At 36.4% G+C, this 22,246-nt stretch overlaps 1 protein-coding gene across 1 annotated transcript in view; it reads left to right on the top strand.

Moving 5' to 3' along the window:
* The window catches only part of ZFAND3 (zinc finger AN1-type containing 3), a 428,063-nt gene that overhangs the window by 143,443 nt on the left and 262,374 nt on the right, over window positions 1–22,246 (top strand). The window contains exon 3 of the mRNA XM_036907135.2: window positions 8,627–8,667. Coding sequence (XP_036763030.1) covers window positions 8,627–8,667 — 41 coding nt within the window. The remainder of the gene's footprint in view (window positions 1–8,626; window positions 8,668–22,246) is intronic.

The raw sequence follows: 22,246 nt of genomic DNA, 5'->3' as shown, positions 1-22,246 counted from the left end.
GATTGTTTTATCTCTATAGTCTCTCTCCCTTCTTTTTCCATTAGCTCTTGTATTTTTCTGTGCAGCTCTATCAGCATGGTTATGTCCTTTATTTTGAATTCTTTTTCAGGAAGATTGGTTAGGTCTGTCTTTCCAAGCTCCTTCTTAGAAGTTGTCCCTGTGATTTTGGTCTGAATCAAATTCTTCTGCCTTTTCATGGCGATAGAGTTAGTTGTGTGGGGCTGGCGCTTTGTGTGGACTGGGAGAATGTACCTTCTTGCTAGTTTGTGGCCTTCCTCTCCTGGGAGAACAGCGACTCCTAGCCGCTTGTGCTCGGCAGCTGCATGCAGATGGGATCTCTGATTCTTGCCTGGCCGCTGTGAAATAAGCTCTGCCCTGCTGCTGTGGGCGTGGCTGGCCTCAGACCGCTGCTCCACTATGGCGGAGCTCCACTGGAAGGGGAATGGGCAGGAGGCTGTTTATCACTGTGAGGGGCCTCCAAGCTGCACTGCTGCCCAGGGGGTTAGGGTGCCGGGAGTTCCCTGGGGTTCCCAGCTGCTGAGCTGTGTGTACTGGGGCGCTTCCATCCAGATGTCAGGCCCCTGTCCCTTTAGAACTTTCAAAGGGCACTCGCTTTTCTTTTGTCCCTGAGGTGCTGGCTGTGGGGACCCATTCATAGGTTTTACTGTCCCGTTTCCCTAGTATCCAGCACCCCACGCACTGTGTGTCTGTGCTCCTGGTGTGGATGGCTAGGGCTGGGTGTTTAGCAGTCCTGGGCTCCCTCTCCCTCCCCGCTCCGACTCCTCTCCTCCCACCGTGGAGCTGGGGTGGAGGGCGCTCGGGTCCCGCCGGGCTCTGGCTTGTATCTTACCCCCTTCATGAGGCGCTGTGTTCTCGCAGGTGTGGATGTAGTCTGGCTGTTGTCCTGTGTCTTCTGCTCTCTCTTTTAGGAATAGTTGTATTTGCTTTATTTTCAAAAATATATATGGTTCTGGGAGGAGATTTCCGCTTCTCTAGTCATGCTGCCATCTTGGCTCCTCCCCCCACATTTTTTATGAAACAGATTTTTGAGCTCGCCACATCTTCAGAGACATCAATGTCTGAAACATAAGGTATATTTACTAAATATGTGTGTGCAATTAATATTTTCATTAAGTACTTACCTATTTCATATACACCCCTGAAAGTTTCTAATTCAAGTTGACCACAAATCTTCTTTTTCTTATATTTAAAGTTGTTGACCATTGTTTTTTAGTTACTTCCCTACAAGTTGTTTGAAATAGAGTACTTAAAAAATTTGTAATGTTCTTGCTGGAAATGTTATCTGAAGCCACAAGAATCCATCATATAACATTAGGAGAGTTGCCATCGTTTGAATGTTATTTGTGAGCTTCCTAGTGTTCCAGGGCTTTTATTACATTGCTTTCTAAATGATATTCAGAGGCCCTTTTCAGTGGCAGCTATGTAACCATGAGCTCACACTCCAGAAATAAGTATTAAGTATGAGTTTTAAACTCCATCTTACTCCCTTTTAAAACTTGTTTGGCGTAATAACCTTGACAGAGCATTCAATGCTAGTGTTGTCTCCGTCCTTCCAGACTTCAGTGTGTCTGCCTCCTGGTCAGAACTTCACTGTCTTGCCCCACTCTCAGACTCAGGATAGGTGCCCTGAAGCTTGCTTGATTCTCCTGACACAGTCTTCCTCTTTTGAAGTCCCTCTTGCCATTTCCCTGGTAATGACTGCATGCCTGGATTTTTCACTTCCAGGTTTTTCGGAAACTTTTCCTTTTTTTTCTTTCTCCCCTTGTTGGTATTTACTATAAAATTATTGGTGCCTACCTCAAAATTAGGGATTTAATTGTAAGGCAGTTCTTTCTTTTTGCAGAAAAATTTTAGGGAAAACCTTTTCTTATGTTTGGGTATATGTGGTAAGGCAGCTGTAGTCACTGTTTACATTGTATATTAAAGTTGATAATTTTTAATTTCTCTTACGTGTAAAAATTATTTGACATTTTTATATAGTTCATTGTAATTTTTTTCCATCATGCTTTTCTTCAAGGGCTTTTACATATTTTAATTTTTATTTCCTTTTTTTAGTAGTTTATTAATGCCCATGCCTCATCTTGTTTTGTTACTGCTGGACTAAGCTTTTAGTAATGTGTACAGGGCTACAGATAATGTGATTTGTTTTACATCTATGTATCTTTTTACTGCAGGGACTTAAAACACACAAAACCAGATGCATACTATGTTGTCCTTTCACTTGGGTATCACATATTAAGACCCTACTCATTACAGTACCCCAACTGGAATCTAAATTGTTACATTGAATTTAGCTTTTAAAGTAGTATGGCCCATATAACTACATTCTAGAAACTAATGCCCCTTATTAACAACTCCATCTTTATTTTGTAATATTCCTTTAAAAAGAAACTTTTTCAGAGATCATCTGAATGATTTAGAATGAATGATGTGTAATAAATAATTCAGACAGGCTGGATGGACTGTTGAAAACCTCCTTTGTAATAGCTGTTTGAACTGGCCTTTTTCTTGTTTGCCTGCGGTGGGTGAAGAGTGATTTTAGTAGAGATGTTTGCTGCTTCCTAGCTCTTGTAAGAAGACTTCTGGCTGTGAGTGTACAAGGTGGCAACCAGATTGTTACTAGTCTTTAAGCATCTAATATTCTAAGGTAACTGGAATAATCTTAAAGAGTTTGGGAAGGCATTGTGGTTTGTTTTTTCCTTCATTTCTTTCACTGTACCCTCTCCCTGCCTTCCCTTCCCTTTTCTCTACTCCCCTCCTTCCTCTGGATTGTTAAAGGAGATTGAATTAGGAAATGAGACTAGTTGGTCTTTACAGATTGGTTCTTTTCATTAGGAAGGAAATCCCTTTCTAGTCTAGATGTTTTTTAGTTTTATGATCCATGCCTAACCTATGGAAATGTAGGGACTGTTAAGACTGGAAGGGCTTGGCATATTTATGTGCTGGTACTGTTGTTTTTCCTTTTGACTTTTCTTGTTCTTTTACCTCAGTTTCTTCCTTACTATTGTATAAAAAAGTGTTATTGAGGAATGTTGATATGGTGACAAGATATTTTATTTCCACATTTATATTAAAATACTCTTTGGGGGACTTGGCATTCATGTGTCTTCCTGGGTGGTAAGAGAGTAGTGTTGTATGGAGATCAGGAAAATAATATAAATGAAATGTTACTAGAATTCTCAGATATTAGGAATGTCATTTTAATTTCCCAAGATAAATTAGCTGGAAGGTTAATTTATTCTTCACTAAAAATTAATATCCTTAAAATTGGTTTTTAAAAAATTTTTAGAAGAAAACACACGATAAAGCAAGATAACCATTTCATCCATCAAGCAATGATTTGAAAGTAATAATACTCAGTGTTGGTGAGAGTGTATTGAAAAAAGTATGTTCAGATGATTGTGATGAAAATGTATGTTGGTAAAACTTACTTGGGAAGTAATTTGGCAATAATTACAAAAAACATACTTTTTCACCTAGTAATTCTTCTCAGAATCAGTTTTAAAGAAAATCTTTCAAAAATTTATGCCCCAAAATGCCTATTATAGCAATATTTATAGTATAAAAAATCTGGGGAAAAGATTAAACGTCCAACAGTAAGAGAATGACTAAATAAACTATATAGTATTAGTTTATTTAGAAAAAACTGAAATATTCTTTGGACATTTACCTTGTAGCTGTTACAGAATAACAAAAGTGTGTTTGAATAATATTTAGTGACATCGGAGATCTTAAATGTAAATATTAAATGAAAAAAATGAAATATACTTTATTCTACGTTTCTTTATGAGGTATATATAAAAGGAAGTACATAATGTGTATATGTTCTAAAGCATAATAAAAGGCATACCTGTGAACATACCACACAACTTTACCAAAAGTGTTATGTAATATATAATTAAGAATTTTTTCTATTTAAATATCCCAAAAGATAAGAAGGAATTATTTCAGAATATTAACAATAATTATTTTAGGGAGTGCAGGATTATTATTGATCTTTGATTTTTGCCTAAATGCTTCTATTCTTTTTCTAAATTACTTACAAGGGGCATGTATTTTCAAAACCACAAAATATCATTAAGCATTATTCATTTAAGGAAGAAAAAAAACTTAAGGTGATTTCTTTCCAACTCCATTTCATTGGAAAGAAACTTCTGAAAGTATCTGCCTCCTGTTATTTCCTGAGTGACAAATCATGGCCAGGTACACAGGGTGGCATTATCTACCAGTTCTAGGTAATACTGTATGACAGAGCTCCTGAGAGATGACTGCTACAGGAATTGTGGATGCCCTGTCTTCTAGGACATGTTTGGATGACCTTTACAAAACATATTTTAAAAAATCTGTTTAGATTTTTCATGGTTCATGTCTTCAAGAGAAGATTCATTTTTCATTTAACAAATATTTATTGGGTGCTTTTTGTGACCAAGAGGATCTTTGTTCTTTGGACATTTACCTTGTAGCAGTGAAAGATATTCTTTTAAGTAGGCAGGCCTGTGGTGAGACATCAAAAATGATGTGTTGCGAAGAACAAAGAACAGGAAGAGGGACTGATTTAAATTGGGTGGAGGAAATTTAAGCCAGTCTTACAGTGATTTCAGGGTAGAGTGAATAGGATGGGAAACATTCTGGCAAAGGAAAAGAAAAAGTCAGTGTGGTTGAAATGTGGTAACTAAGAGGAGTAAAATGGCAAGAAATGAAGAAAGTAGGTAAGCAGAGCTAGATCAATGAGGGGACTTTGAAGCTTATAAGAAGTTTGAATTTATACTAAGCACAACAGGAAATTGTTGGATGTTGTTAGCAAGAAAATAGCATGATCTAACTCGTTTTTAAAAGATTAAAAATACATCTGGCTACTGTGTGGAAGATCAATGTGAAGGATCAAGAATGGGAATGGGGAGACAGTGGCCCAGCTGAGACTTCATGGTGGCCAGAGTGGAAGCATTGGCAAAGGTGAGAAGTAGGTAAATCTGAGGTTTATTTAGAAATAGAGCCAGTGGATCTTGCTGAGTATTGTATGAGAGACTTCAGGAAAGAGTGGAATCAAATTTGGTTTCTAGGATTATGACAAGCAGCTGAGAAGAACGTATTTATAAAGCTGGACAAAAGGGGTCAGGCCAGTTTCAGGGGAAAGTGAGAATTCTAGTTTGAAATGTGGAGTCTGAGCTGCATGTTGAGATGTTGAATAGTCAGATACATGATTTAGGAACAAGGGAAGATGGGATGATTGTGAACATTTGTGAATCTTTAGTGTATACGTACAGTAATTAAAGCCATGGGGCTGTATGAGATCACTAAGTGATAAATAGAGGTAATTGAGGACTGAGTCCTGGGACCTCTTGACAGTGGAGGAGGAACCAGGAAAGGTGGCTAAAAGGGAGCAGTTAGGTGGGAAGAAGAGGGAGGGGTGGGGAGTACAGGGTAAATTTGATCTGGGATCTGAGTGACAGGCAAAAGTAGAGTTTCAAGGATTGATATGGTTGAATGCTGCTGAGTGAGATGAGATGAGAGAGAAAACTTCGTGTATTTTTTTTTTTTTCTGAGGTTGCTGTAACAATACCACAAATTGCATGGCTTACAAATTTATTCCTTTAAAATTCTGGAGGCTAGAAGTCCAAAATCTGGCAGGGCTGCCTTCCCTCTGGGAGGCTCTACTAGACAATACATTCCTTCTCTCTTTCAGCTTGTGGTAGTTACCCCAGCATTCCAGGCTTAGTGATCATACTCCTCCAGCTCTACCTCTGTCTTCACATTGCTGTCTCCTCTGTGTCTCCAAACTTCCTTTCACAGAATGCTTGTAGTATCATTCAGGGCCCACCTGGGTAAATCAGGTTAAGGTCAAATTAATTGATGTGCAAAGACCTTTTTTCCCAAGTAAAGTTAGATTCCAGGGATTACAAATAATAGGGATCCTAATCCTAATTTGATATTTTTGGGTGGCCATTATTCAACCAACTATATCTGGTTTTAGAAACATGGTAGCCATTGGAGATCTTAATAGGCACAGTTTCTTTGAGACAGTTGGGACATAAGAGAATCGTATTTACCTTTATGTTTGCTGCCAAGTAAAGAGAGCTCTATTGTCTTTCCCAAGGCTGTGCAGGTTGATCACACTGCTTTTTCATGAGCAATTAGTAGTTGTATGCCTGTGGTTATTAGCTTTAAGTTTTACATGTTGAATTTTAAAAAGAAGCAAAGTTCTCAGAAGCCTCTCAGTTTTTTCAAGTTCTGTGTGCTGAACTGTATGATCCAAGTTGGCATTACCAGTGGCCATTATTTCTGTAGCCAAAATCTCATTTATTTCAGATTTCAGATATCTTTGCTTTGATAATAATGTAAGTAGCTTCATTATTTCTTTGATAATCTGATTGATAACCATGTTGCTGAACAATTCCTACTCAGAAAGTAGAATGGATGTTAATTTAGGTAATATATGGATATAATGGGTTTTTAAGTAGACAAACTGTCTGAAGAGAGAGATAAGAGGATGCAGAGAAAATTGCTGTTTTGCCATCTTTTTTCCTTACCAGCTTTGTGAAACAGATGTCAGAACTGGCACACTTGGAGCTGAGCTGCCCTCAGTTCTCTGCAGGCTTTCCATGATTCCTGTTGGACAGTGGGGAGTAGCAGAGGTGAGAAGTCACCTCTGACTCTGTGGCACTGCATGGACAAGAAATAGCGACCACATCTGGAAGAGGCCTGTTCCCTGGGGGGAGTTCTAATAACAAAGGAATTCCTTCATCCCCAGTTCTTCCTTGAGTGGAAACTGAAATGACAGGCAACCTTAGATGGCTTCTCTGTGTATCTATGTGTAGGTGTATTTGGAGGGGAGGGCAGGGTTGTACTTCCTCCAGATGAAAGACTTTATTGATTACCAGAGCTGAATTCCTTAGTTGTGGGACTGTTTTGTAAAACTACCAGAGTGCTGACTTGGAATTTATGTGTTCCCTTCAGTTTCTTTATTGGTGGGGGCAGAGGCTCTAGTTAAGCATGGTGAAAAGAACACAGGCTTTGGAGTTAGGCAGACCAGGTTCATCCATTTACTTGTTCTGTACCTGTGGAAAGTTGTATTCCCTCTTGGAACTTCTGTTTTCTTATTTGGTTAAGTGGGGCTTGAAGGCATCTGGTATATTACTATGTAATAGGTATGTAATGTTAGATTCCATCATTAATGCACTTTTTTGTGTGTTTATACATTTTTATTCATTTATTGATACCTGGATTTCCTTACGGCCTTTGATGTCTTTATATTAAGCAGGGTCCTAAAGAAAGATCCACCTGTTGAAATAGCATCTCTTTTGGGAAAGAGAGGTAATGACCACCTCCCACCCCCAGTTTTGTCACCCAGTGACAATTCCTAACCATTAGGTTTTGGGTTCCAGTACATTGGACTTTCATTAATTGTAAAATTTACTAAGGCTGACAGAAGTTGACTTACTCCATTTGTAGGAGCAGTTCTGGGCAAAGATAAAATATTGGGAGGGGAGTGGTTGAAGAATGAGGCTGTAAATAGTCAACTTATCCAACATAGTGTATTGTAGGAGGTTTTTGGAAGAAAGCTGTAGAAATGTGTACACTTGGAAGGGAATCAGGAAGGGCAAACAGCAATGAGAACTTAATGGACAAATTATTACTAATTGCCCAACATGTGCCTGGGTTGCTGTGTGGTGCCAGGTGCTGTGAACAAGGGGTGGTCTTCGGAGTTGGCTCAGACCAAAGGTCAGATACTTCGCTGCATTTCTCCAGCTGTGTGACCTTGGATAAGCTGCTCACCTGTCAAATGGGGATGAAACTCTATGTCCTTGATTTCCTAAGAGCTCTCAATTTAATAATACCTTGGAGGAGGTGGTGAGAACCTTTCCTCATTAAATTATTCATCACTTGTAGCCAATTGTATGTTTCCTAGTTGTATAATTTTTAATGTGATTTTTTAAAAAGTGCATTTTAGAAGCAAAGCAGTATGTTAATACCCATCTCATGGATGTTAGGAATATTAATAAGATAATGTATGTTAAGTGCCCATCCAAGTTAGTATTCAGTGAATTGTAGCTATTATTAACAGATGAAAGGGCATGAAAAATAATTTGGGAACATCTGAAGAAAGAATTTTAAACAAGTTCATAATGTGACCAGGATCTTAAATAGGACTAGAACAAGGGGAAAGAAGAGATAAAACTTCAGGTAATATATAGAGGTAAATGAGTATCTGAGCAGAAAGTTTTACCCGTTTATAGACAAAATTTGTATTGTAGTGATAACTTTGTGGTTTATGTTCCAGGGTGAATAGAGGGAATGTGCTAAATATGAGGGATAAATTGACTCCTGTGTAATCATATGGGCATATTATAGTATTTCTGAACTTGGTGTCTAAGCTGCTAATTACAAAAAAGTAAAGCATTGGATAACTCTCAGATAACAAAGTGTTTTGTTTTGTTTTGTTTTGTTGTGGGGGAGGGGTGGCTGGTTAGGGACTTGCCATTAGTCTATTAGTTCAGTTGCCTGGCCAGGAAATTCTTTGCCTACGTTTCAACATCTTTATGTTTTGATTAGAGTGATACTGAATTTTTAGCTCTTCTTTCTTTTTTTTCTTTTTTTTTTGCCCCAGGTCCAGCAAGACTATGAACCTCTGTTCCAAATGCTTTGCTGGTAAGTGCAGAAAAAGGGTTTTTAAATTTATTTTCATTTTTCTTCTTTTGGTTGTTTTTAAGAATATCTAAGTCATTTGGCCCTCCTTTGTATCTATGCATGGGGTTTTGTTTTCTTTACTTGTGTGTGAGAGCAGTTTCTCCTCCCCAAGGTGCTTCATGTATTTGCCTAGGACTATTGAAACAGTCTTCCCTGAGTGAAATGAAATCTCATTTGTAATTGGCACCAGACAGACTTTTCCTTGGTATAGTTGTTGGCACAGAGTGTAATTGTAAAAACTTCTAATAGGGTAATAGGTGTTCATCTCTGACCTTGACTAGAATGATTAATGGTGAATGTTGGTTTTACTAATGAAAATACAAGAAAAATAATATTTTCCTGTTGGAGTCAGGAAGAGAATCATGCTGAATTAGCCCTTTCTAATCCAATCCCTCATGAAATCACCTTGGGTAAGTCACTTAATCTCTTTGGATCTTAGATTCATAGTGTGTAAAATGAAGGGCTTGGGTTTGATGTTTGCTCAGGGCCCATTCCAAGCCCCAAATGCTGATTGATTGACTCCTTTTTGTTGTTTACATCTTCTTCATCTTTTTTTTTTTAAAGAAATTTATATCTAATGATCTTACATAAAGTAACTCTTTACTCATTGAGATATATTGAACTTTCCTTCCTCATCACTTCGTCAAAGATAAAACCAGACACTAGTTAAAGTGGTAAGGACAGTTTTTAATCACTAATACACTACTGCAGTGGGTAAGAGGGCCAGTGTGAACTGAACTCAACCTCGATTTGTGCAGACATGACTGGGCATTTTAAAGAGAGAGTAAGGAGTAGGGAGGGGTTGCTAGCTTGGCTCAGTAGAGTCAGGGAAGTGAAAAATAACAAAAGATTGGTCACTGTAAATGATGAATAAGCTGTTTTTTCTGGGAGCTGACAATTGGAAGTTAGGATTCTACAAAGACTGAGAGACTGAGGGTCCTCCCTATTCTTCCTGATGATTACATTTTAAAGGAATGGCTTCCATGTCCTTTACTAAGATACCGGAGATGTAGGAAATATATACACATCTCACAGGGACAAAAGAAGGATTCAGAGTTGCAAACCCTTTTTAGTAAATGCTCTAAGACGGGTCTGTAGTCAAGTTTGGCCAGAACAAACCTTAACTTCTTTTGGCAGCTTTGAGCTTTCTCAGACAGATACTTTATGAGGGGCTAGGATCATTCTAGGGATGGGGCCTTGAGCTATTAGAAACTTAATATTTGCTTAAACCTTTAACTGTTCAAGTAGGTGAAATCATTTACATTGTGATTCTAGTTTTTATAGGCCAAGGTTGTGGCCTAGTTGAGAAGAGGATCTCAGAGGAATCTGGCTAGAGTTTGGTTTAATGAATCTTTTGTCAATTTTTGTTTTTTCTTCATTATGCTATTTCGGCAAGGAAATAATAATAATTAATGTAAGCTTTAGAACTTTCTTTAGACCTAATTTTTATGCCTAAATTATAGGATAGGTAGGAAGGAGTTGGGATGGTTGGCAAGTTGGCAGTGTATTGTTTAAAGTTGAAATTTGTCAAAAATACATTAGGTCTTTAAAAGGAAAAAAATATTGGTAAGTTTGTTTTTTATTCAACTTTTAACAATATCTCTGCCATGTTAAATGAATGTATTCTGCTTTTCTTACTCTGCATATCTACAATTACAGTTATCAAGAAATGCTTCCTCACTGATGAGAGTTTAACTTTATAGTAAAGATGAAAGTAGCAACAGGACAAAATGTATAGTAGATTGGGTGACTGTCTCTGTGTAGAGCTAGCACCCCCCCTTAGAATTCAGTTAAGGTATGTCTTTTGGAGAAGGCCAGGCACCTTTGACTAAGGTGGTTCACATCGGATACTCAAAAGAGCTGTCTCATATCCCTAACTAAATATGAAATAAAAAAAAAAAACTCACCAGTGAGAACAGTTCACCCATGGTTTTTGCATTTCTTTGGACCTGTTGCAGTTTTATTTTCTATGGTTGTAATTATTTATTGTCTTTCTGGTGATTTGTGTCCATTTATTCTTACACAGCTTTGCCATTTTCACTTTTAAAAATATTAAGGGGATACTTTCAAGTATGCAAATAAAATACTATCTTTCTTTCCTCTTTATCTTTATCCCCACACTCCTAATGGCCCAACATCATTTGAAAGGAATGACAGGTAACATTCTGCTTGCTGAAGCAGCATTTGGTGTTCTTTTTGGAATTCAAAAGAAAAAGATTGTGGAACTTTAAAGATACATTTGTTCTTGTATGAACATAGAGTATAGAAACGAATTATTGTAGCAGAAGCACAAGATGTGCAAGACAACATGATTATTTTGGCCAAAGCCACTGTGATTTTAAATACTCTTAAAATAGATCACAAAGCATTACTGTGTACTTTTAAAAGATGGAAAAATCTCTTTAGAAATAGCTATTCTGTATGTACCATTAGGTTAGCTGGAGATTTGTCAAGGTTCTTTTTCAAAATAAATCTGTGTGGTGAAAAAGTGAGTTTGTTATAACTTGCTTACATAAAATTGAATGAAATGAGTGAAAACATGTTAAAGTCTTGTTGAGAGAGTAGAGTACTAGGTTAGGAACTGTGGGTGCTGGTTTTAAGTTAACTTTGACAAACTGTTTGCCTTAGATGACTTGTTCTGCCAAATGGTGAGCACACGCCCCCAACCACTATCATCACTAAAGGTATTTTCCCTTTTCTTTATAAAAGACCCTGGGCTGTTTGAGGCCAGGCAAAGGGAGTGAGAAGGGAAAGGAACTGAGAATATAGAAAGTCAGAGTTACCAAAAAACATTGAAATATTAGTTGCTGGTAAATTAAATACCAAATAATAAGAGTTTTCTGTGTATTGTTAGAATAACAAATGTCTGTGTCAGCCAAGCCCTTTGCATGTATATAGAGGTGTGTCTTTTCCAGCCTGGCTGGAACCTGATCATGACCCATTAAAATATTAAAAATAATGTGTGATAGGTTGTGATGTAAGTATATATTACTGTGGGGTATAGTTTACAAATCCTACCTGGCTGGATCTGCTATTCCTAAAGGCCCATAGCCCATCCAAAGTTCCTCTGTTTGAAATGGGAGGGTATTATTTTTATTTTTTAACTCCCTCATCTTGAATACTGGTTTGGCCTGCCTGAAGTCATTTAAGATCATTTGGAGTTCTTTCCACAAATGTGTGATATGTTTCTTTCCTAGCCTTAAGATGCCTTTGACCTGAAGACCCTTATCATCCAGGATTTTCTGTGCTAGGATCACTAGTTCATTTAAAGGAGTTATTTTGGGAAAGGACCAAGAAATGACTGACTGTAGTGTTATGATTTGATGTACAATGGATTTAAAATGCTCTTCTGGATTCTCTATTATCTGAAGTTTAGTCTTTAAAAAGATAAAGGGCAAGAGTATATTTCACCAAAGTGTATTTTTCCCATTTCTGTATTTTTTTTTTCCTGCTTACCCCATCAGTCCCATTTTCATATGGTCTGTATTTTCCTTCCTCAAATTACAGTTCTGTACATTTGTTTGGAAATTTGGATATATCTTTCTTAACGACTATTCTGTGAGCAGAAGTGAGACACCTGCAGTTTGGGCAAGGATTCTCCCACCTTTGAGTTAATATATTGTCCTTTCTAGTTTAGAGTCCTATTTATTTATTTATTTATTTATTTATTAAGGTATCATTGATAGACACCCTTATGAAGGTTTTACATTAAAAACAATGTTCCTACTACATTCACCCATATTATTGAGTCCCCCCATACCCCGTTGAAGTCATTGTCCATCAGTGTACTAAGATGCCACAGAGTCACTACTTGTTTTCTCTGTGCTACACTGTCTTCCCCATGAATCCCTCCACACCATGTGTGCCAATCATAATACCCTTCAATCCCCTTCTCCCTCACTCCCCACATGCCTTCCCCCACCCCTACCCATTGGTAACCTCTAGTCCCTTCTTGGAGTCTGAGTCTGCTGCTGTTTTGTTCCTTCAGCTTCACTTTTTCATTCATTATACTCCACAAATGAGGGAAATCATTTGGTACTTGTCTTTGTCTGCTGGCTTACTTCACTTAGCATAATACCTTCTAGCTCTACCCATGTTGTTGCAAATGATAGGGTTTGTTTCATTCATATGGCTGAATAGTATTCCATTGTGTATATGTACCACATCTTCTTTGTCCATTCATCTACTGATGGACACTTAGGTTGTTTCCATATCTTGGCTATTGTTAATAGTGCTGCGAGAAACATACGAGTGCATATGTCTTTTTGAATCTGAGAAGTTGTATTCTTTTTTTTTCTTTTTGCTATCATTAATCTACAATTACATGAAGAACACTATGTTTACCAGGCTGCCCCCCTCACCAAGTCACCCACACACACCCCACTACAGTCACTGTCCATCAGCTTAGCAAGATGCTATATAATCACCACCTGCCTTCTCTGTGTTGTACAACCCTCCCTGTACCCCCCCACAACACTATACATGCTAATCATAATGCCCCTTTTCTTTTTCCCTGCCCATATCCCTCCCTTCCCACCCATCCTTCCCAGTCCCTTTCCCTTTCATAACTGTTAGTCCATTCTTGGGTTCTGTGATTCTGCTGCTGTTTTGTTCCTTCAGTTTTTCTTTGTTTTTATACTTCACATATGAGTGAAATCATTTGGTACTTGTTTTTCTCTGCCTGGCTTATTTCACTGAGCATAACGCCCTCTAGCTCCATCCATGTTGTTGCAAATGGTAGGATTTGTTTTCTTACGGCTGAATAATATTCCATTGTGTATATGTACCACATCTTCTTTATTCATTCATCTACTGATGAACACTTCAGTTGCTTCCATTTCTTTGCTATTATAAATAGTGCTGCGATAAACATAGGGGTGCATCTGTCTTTTTCAAACTGGAGTGCTGCATTCTTAGGGTAAATTCCTAGAAGTGGAATTCCTGGGTCAAATGGTATTTCTATTTTGAGCATTCTGAGGAACCTCCATACTGCTTTCCACAGTCGTTGAACTAATTTACATTTCCACCAGCAGTGTAGGAGGGTTCCCCTTTCTCCACAACCTCGCCAACATTTGTTGTTGTTTGTCTTTTTGATGGTAGCCATCCTTACTGGTGTGAGGTGATATCTCATTGTGGTTTTAATTTGCATTCTCTGATGACAGGCGATGTGGAGCATCTTTTCATGTGTCTGTTGGCCATCTGAATTTCTTCTTTAGAGAACTGTCTATTCAGCTCCTCTACCCATTTTTTAATTGGATTATTGCTTTTTGTTTGTTGAGGTGTGTGAGCTATTTATATATTTTGGATGTCAACCCTTTATCAGATCTGTCATTTATGAATATATTCTCCCATACTATAGGGTACCTTTTTGTTCTATTGATGGTGTCCTTTGCTGTACAGAAGCTTTTCCGCTTTATATAGTCCCACTTGCTCATTTTTGCTTTTCTTTCCCTTGCCCAGGGAGATATGTTCAAGAAGAGGTCACTCATGTTTATGTCTAAGAGATTTTTGCCTATGTTTTTTTCTAAGAGTTTTATGGTTTCATGACTTACGTTCAAGTCTTTGATCCATTTCGAGAAGTTGTATTCTTTGGGTAAATTCCAAGGAGTGGGATTCCTGGGTCAAATGGTATTTCTATTTTAAGTTTTTTCAGGAACCTCCATACTGCTTTCCACAATGGCTGAACTAATATACATTCCCACCAGCAATGTAGGAGGGTTCCCCTTTCTCCACGTCCTCACCAGCATTTGTTGTTCCTAGTCTTTTCTAAGTTGGCCATCCTAACTGGTGTGAGGTGATACCTCATTGTGGTTTTAATTTGCATTTCCCTGATATTAGTGATGTGGGGTATCTTTTCATGTGCCTGTTGGCCATCTGAATTTCTTTGGACAATTTTCTTTTCATATCCTCTCCCCATTTTTTAATTGGATTATTTGCTTTTGGGTGTTGAGGCGTGTGAGTTCTTTATATATTTTGGATGTTAACCCCTTGTTGGATATGTTGTTCACAAATGTATTCTCTCATACTGTAGGATGCCTTTTTGTGCTGTTGATGGTGTCCTTTGCTGTACAGAAGCTTTTTAGCTTGATGTAGTCCCATTTGTTCATTCTTGCTTTTGTTTCCATTGCCCAAAGAGATACATTCAAGATAAAGTTGCTCATGTTTATATTCAAGAGATTTTTTTGCCTATGTTTTCTTCTAAGAGATTTATGGTTTCATGACTCACATTCAGATCTTTTATCCATTTCAAGTTTACTTTTGTATATGGAGTTAAACAGTAACCCAATTTTGTTCTCATACATGTAGCTGTCCAGTTTTACCAACACCATTTGTTGAAGAGACTCTTTTCCCCATTGTATGTTCATGGCTCCTTTATTGTATATTAATTGGCCATATATGTGTGGGTTTATATCTGGGTTCTCCATTCTGTTCCATTGATCTATGTTTCTGTTTTTGTGCCAGTACCAAATTGTCTTGATTATTGTGGCTTTGTAGTGGAGCTTGAAGTCAGGGAGCATAATCCCCCCAGCTTTGTTCTTCCTTCTCAAGATTGCTTTGGTTATTCGGGGTCCTTATGGTTCCATATGAATTTTAGAACTATTTGCTCTATCTTGTTGAAGAATGCTGTTGGTATTTTGATAGGGATTGCATTGAATCTGTATATTGCTTTAGGCAGGATGGCCATTTTGACAATACTAATTCTTCCTATCCATGAGTGTGGGATGTATTTCCATTTATTGGTGTCTTCTTTAATTTCTCTCATGAGTGTCTTACAGTTTTCAGGATATAGGTCTTTTACTTCCTTGGTTAGGTTCATTCCTAGGTACTGAGAGTCTTAATTATTTTTATATTACTGCTAAAGAAAGGATTTACTTAACAGATTCGGAGATTATTTGAAGTTATGGAAAGGATGTCTAAACTACTGAAAAGGATGGCACTTAAGCATCCTTGAACATAAGTTACCTTTCCACAGGGTTTTCCAGTTTTTAAAGTTGAGTCTCTTTTTCTGTCCAGTTCTGGCTTTCCTGTTCCCTTGAAAATAGAATATTCTGTCACCCTTTTCTTCTAAAAATATTTTGTATTGTTGTTTGTATGATTTTACTAAAAGAATTAGTACATGTCTCTAAAAGAATGCAACAAGATGTCATGACATGCTATTTATAGCTGTGTTATGTTGAATAACATTTATTGGTTGAAACACTGCTTTCTAATGCAGTTTTTTCAAACTGCGGGTATTGTTTTGTTAGTAGGTAGAGAAATCAATTTAATGGGTTATGATCAGCATTTAAAAAAACTGAGTAGAACAGAAAATCAGAGTGCATTGCAGATATAAAGGGTAAGTATTTTATGAAACTTTGGTTTTATGTATTTTTTTACATAATGTGTAATTGGTTGTTACCTAAATGTATGTTATTATGAGGTACAGTTTAAAAAGTTTGAATACCACTGAATTGCAGAAATTCACTGGAAAGTTATTCAGTTGTTTGGGATCTCATTTTCTTTACAGAACAGGGTATTATCTTTCCTTCTGTGTTTAGGCAAGGGGTTAAATAACTGATTTTTGATATTTAGATACATTTAGTGCCTAATACACAGTAACCTCTTACACCATCATATTGAAGCCCAGCTATCACTGAAGCAGTGCTTTTCACAGAATTGTTTTGTTAAATAAAAGTATGGATAACAGAAACACCAAATGGGATGATCATAGGTGGGGAAGGCAGAAATTTTTAAAGAACTGACTGAAGTTATACCTTCAACATTATGGCATTATTTCCTCCACCCTTAGAAACGCTTTCTGATAGAGGAGTGTGGTGACTAGGAAGTAGCTATATAATCTATTGACCATGTTATACTTGGAAGGGAGTGAGCCTGAAGGTACATCCCAACGGACGGAATTGTTTGCGTGGCACTAATAATGACATTCTTTTTAGAAGACAAAGTTAACATGTGCTTAGTGTGAAAAGAATCAGTTGTTCTTGTGGACTTTTAGACATCTGTATGTATTTAAATTTTAATACTTTTCAGTAATTTCTTTAAAAAATGGACAATACATCTATTATTCATAGGCTATGTCAACAATACTTCATTGAAGAATCAAGGTAAGCAGTTTCTTTTAAACTGTAGGTATGATTTGAATGTATTGTTCCATTTATGAAATTTGCTATTCCATGATTAACAGAAAATTGGATAAAAGATGATTATTCACAGTGGAAGTTCTCTCTCTCTTTTTTTAACCTTTACAGAATAGTTCCTTTAAAAAAATACATTTTATGTATCATTATGTCGGTTTACAGAAAGGGCAAGACTAGAAGAACTAAGGTGTATGGGGTATCTTGTCAGATTAATTAAAAATGCAGTTAAAGCATCTCTTAAATTATAACCTAATGGTTAAATTATTTGATTTTCTGAAAATTACTTTCAGTGTAATTTTTCTAATTATGTATTTCTTGGATGATAGTTATTTTTTCTAATTATGTATTTCTTGGATGAAGCAAACTTACCTTTGTTTCATGGTTACTGTGCCTTGTACCTCAATGGTGAAAATACTGTGAAACACAAAATGATAAATGTCATAGGAAGCGTATTATGATAGGACTCTAGAGTTAACTGTGTACTTAATGTTTGTAGGAATCTCTTGTCAGGTACCTGTTCAAATAAGCAATCTAAGATGCTGGGTTCTAATATTTTAACATTGGAGGAAATATTTGTTATAATTAATGTAATTCTGTTAGTAGGTAGCCTTTGTCAGCTGGGAGAAAACTACTTTGTATAGTAATTTCGTTTTCACTTTTTATTCCTTGATATTGTCATATAGTTCTTGTTTACATTCAAAATGGACTTTGGGGAGGCTTTAAGCAATTGAAATAGCCAATATTAAAGCAGAATATTAATTTTCCCCATTGCTCTATACTTTGTATTCATTCAGATGCAGTCTGATGATTGTCAGTCTTGTTTATTGCTGTCAAATTTTCTATATAAGTCCAAAATGGTTATTGAACAATAGAGTTTCATGATGTACACTCCTAACATCTATTAGTTTGGGATTTTTTTCCCTCTTAAAAATTAGATGGGATATTAATTAAATGCTGATTGAGAAGATTACAAAGCAGATGTGTAGTAAGTATCCTGTTTAATTAGACTGCACATAATTTATATGTATATAGTTGCATGGGGTAAAGCTGGAAGAAGGTAGATGAAAATTTTAATTTTTGGTAATGTCAGAGTAGGAGTATGTGAAGAGGTTTTAATTGATTTTAATTTCGTTTGTAGTTCAGAATTATTATTAATGTAACTGTAGAAATTGTAAGCTTTTAAAAAGTAAAAATGTATTCTACTTAGTGTCTGACAGATACCAGACATGGTAAGTTTCTTTCTGCAATAAACAAAATAAAGTTGGATGCAGTTTGCAGCATAGGGAGTCTAAATGTTGACATCCAAGGTAAGTGATAACAGCAGTGCTGGGTGTGGGGTGGAATGGTAGGTACACTGAAATACAAACATTTTTCTTCCAGGTGACATGAGTTTCATGGTAATTTCCAGAACAGGGTAACAAATACCCATTTCATAGCAAGTGAGTTAAAACATTTCCTGTAGCTTTCACTTGGAGTTACATGCTAATCTCTTTTCTGCTTCCATTCCCTGTTAGAAGTTGAGAGTTAAAGTGGCCTGATTCCAGTCACTTTTGAAAAGGAAGAATTGTAGGTTACAGCTGAATTTTGAGGGTCTGCAGTAAGAGGGAATCTGAAAGTTGTAAGCACTTCTCTTTTTGCATGTTTCCTTCAGAAATTGTGAGAACCAGGTACCTATCAGTAGAACAGTATAAAACAAAATACCCACTCCAATAAGTCATTTTATATGTAGCATGGTGAGGTTTGGGGATGATAGTAGAATCTGTATGCTTGTCATACCTTGATTTTTCAAATCACCTTTTTCCAGGAGAAAGGCAGCTGCTGCTCTTACAGTGAAGCATTTGAATAGGGTATTTCTGTCTTTGTAATTCTGTTGACTTGATTGCTGTTGTTTACTTTTTGATTTCTTTAAAGCTGAAAGTTCAAGAAAGTTCTCAAGTATAGCACACATTGGTTATGAATTTATTAAAAAAGAGTTCAACTCATCAGATTTCTTAAATCATATGTGTGGGTATCTGCCTTGTGTGAGTCTCTCAAATTCAGAATATTATAAAAGTAATATGATAAACACCACAAACCTACCCAGCATTAACAAATACTAACATTTTGTCCTGTTTTTATTTATTTGACTTATAACATTTTAAAAGGGAACTAAAATCTCATAATCTTCTTTTACCCAATCATCCTCTTTCCAACTCAGGTACAAATACTATCTTTCTTATCCTTGTATTTATCCTTTTTATTATGAATGGGTATTTATAGAAACAATATATGATTCTTGTTTTAAAAAGTGCAAGTAGTATATTGCTCTTGTCATTCTATGACTTGCATTTTTAAAAATACTGCCTTTAGAAACCAGTGTTGACATGTGTTGCTGTAGTTCATTTTAGCTATTAGAATATTCCATTAATGTTCTGATTTACCTGGAGCAGTCTCAGTTTATGCTTTTTATGAAAGTGAAATTAATAACATAACCTTTGTACTTCTCAGAGTGTCCCAGTTTGGTTGATAAATTATTGGCCACCCTCATTATTCTATGCCCCAATTTATCTGGTCTCCCATTGGACATATTAGTTGTTATCAACTAATAAGGACATACTCATTGTTTTCAGCTACTCTTTTCATACCACAATTGCAACCTCATTTTCTCTCTGTCTCTCTTTTTAAACATTTGCTTGAATATATTAAAAATGTCTGTATTAGAAACCCTCTTCTTTGTGATGTAGCTTCCTTGCTCTCAAATGAAAGAAAGTAAGACAAAGGGCAGCAGGTACCTTAACTGATTAGCAAAGCTGAACTCTGGCTGTCCTTTCTGATCTCTTAGTCTATAGCAGTTTGCTGTCTTACTAATAAGCATTCTTAAATTGTGTAGCTAATTATTATGCTTGTCAAGATGAATGAAACTGTGTTGAAGATAATGTTGTTATAAAAATTATGTCAAAAATAATCGTTGCATTTCTAATGGGAAACAAAATGCTCAGTGCTGTAAGGAGCAGAAAGGTAGCTTATTTTGTGCCCCAAGTAGAAAAAAATTGTGACTGTGTGTCAGTATTTTAGGTGAAAATGAAATAAATTTAATAGTCTTTGGATCTTTTAAGATAGTTTGGCTCTGTTGTATGGTGTTATTTCTGTTCTTTATTTTTTTGATCTAAAGTCGTCGTCTCCCTACTGGTGCACAAGATTATCCATTGAGGCATAAAGAGAAAATGCTAGAATTTCTACTTAATATTTATTTTTATCATCCTTTGATATTGTTGATTTTTATAATGTACATAATATTATTGGTATTACTTTTCTAGAGTTGTCATGACAAATTACCACAAACTTGGTGCCTTAAAAATTAAGTTAATTTTCTCATAGTTCTGGAGGACAGAAGTCTGAAATCAGAGTGTCAGCAAGCAGGGTTAGTTAGTTCCTTCTGGAGAATCTGATTGAGAGTGCACTCCATGCCTCTTCTAGCCTCTGGTGGCTGCAAGCAGTCCTTAGCTTTCCTTGGCTTGTAGACACATTATTCTGGTCTATACATTACTTCCTTTCATCTTCACATGGTCTTCTCACCTGTGCAGGTGTCATTGAATTAGGACCCACCCTTATGTGGGATGATTTTAACTTGAAATCCTTAAGTACATTTGCAAAGGTCCTTTTTTTCCAAGTAAGATTACATTCACACGTTCTGGGTGGATGTGTGTGTGCATGTGTGTGAATGTATTTTTGGAGGGGTGTTTGTGAAGAGGGGTATATAACTGCAGGAGTATATAACTATTTTTAAAACAAATAGACATGTAAGAAGTATCTGCTCAAATTTTTTAATGATGGTGTACCTTTATGAAAGAAGCTTGGCAACCAACCCCAGTTGTGAGACCTGCTTAGGCTAGATGTGGTTAGCCCCTTTTCATGTAGTAAGATAACCCTCTATGACATGAAAAGTGATATAAGAGTTAACTACTAATATTTTCTATGTTTCATGTTCTTAGTAGACTAACAGCAAACTAAGTCAAAATGATCAAACTTAGCTTTATAGGCTTCCTTTTAGGCTTGGCACTAGTGTGAATAACTCAGATTCAGGAAAATCACCATGAAACTTTTTGTGCCTCAGTGGTCTTGACACCACCATGCTACAGATACTTAGAGTGACTCTTGATCTGGCTGTTTGTGCTTGAATTAGAGGGCTACAGTGAAGTTGCTTTTTGATACTTTTCCTGGTTATAACTTCCTTGCACTTAATTCTTGGTCTCCAGTAGGGAAAATGATAGGGCATTATTTTTAGGTCATTAATTTATAACTGAAATATGATTTTTAATGTACAGAATTTTACATCATTTAAAAGCTCTATTGCTCAGCTGGTTCTTAGTGTGTAAAGTAGAACTGTGTGTTAACAATGTTATTAACAAAGTTTTGTTTGTAATTTATTTTTAGACCAAATATTGGATATAGAGAAGAAAATAATACCTTAACCTAAGGCATCTGATTTGGAGAAAAATAACAAGGATACATAGTAACGAGTACATCTTAAAAAATGGAATGTCAAAAAAAAAGTTAGTTAAAATAGAAGTGGAAATAGAATTACCGTTTGTGAAATAAGTTGGAGGAAGGGCATGAACAATTATATCTGTGTTTTTAAAAAGGCAATGAAATCCTGAGATGAAGTAACTGCAATAGTAACTAAGATTTCTATAGCTCTTTCATATTATAAAGCTATTTTGAACAGTATCTCATTTGGTCCCTACAACTTTGATGTTTTATATCTTCATGTTACAGATAAGGAAACTGTGGCTCACATGAATTAAATAATGCTCCCAAGATAAACTTTAAAGAGAGAACTGAGATTTGATTTTAGGTGCTTAGATTCCAGTCCTAGTCTTCTCCCAGTATTTGATTTTGCTAGAAGTGAGGATGGTAGATTTGGATGGGATTCCACTGTAAAAACCTTGAGAGGATGTAGCAGTAGCATTGTTTTGCATTTATGTTAGAGGTATACACTTTTCCTGTTCTCTTTTCTTCTGTTCAGTTGCAGTTTGTCTTTGATCTCCAGGGGAAATCAGAGAAACCCTGCTGGAAGCTTCACAGAATAGCTAATTTAGCAAAAGGTGTGCATGCGTGGTTGCAGGTATTCTTGTCTAAAGCGTCTTCTATTTTGGTGGTGAGATCTTCATTTCTTAACATCTTGTTCTCGTTCATGTAACTTTTAGCTCATTAATCTTGCTCTCTGCACTGCATAAGGCAGTACCATTTCTAATTTAGTCTCATGTGTATAGTTTCTCAGAATATTAAAAAAAAAGTTTGGAGGTGTAATTTAATTGCAGGGCTGTTTGCACATTGTCAGTGTGAAGGCAAAGATGAGTTTTGTATTTAGACAGTGCAACCTGCGGGTTTCATTTGTTAAACCTTCTTGTTGGTATTCCTTTTCT

The sequence above is a fragment of the Manis pentadactyla genome, chromosome 16 (assembly GCF_030020395.1).
Source record: "Manis pentadactyla isolate mManPen7 chromosome 16, mManPen7.hap1, whole genome shotgun sequence".
Lineage (NCBI taxonomy): Eukaryota > Metazoa > Chordata > Mammalia > Pholidota > Manidae > Manis > Manis pentadactyla.
This window is presented reverse-complemented; position numbering and strand designations above follow the sequence as displayed.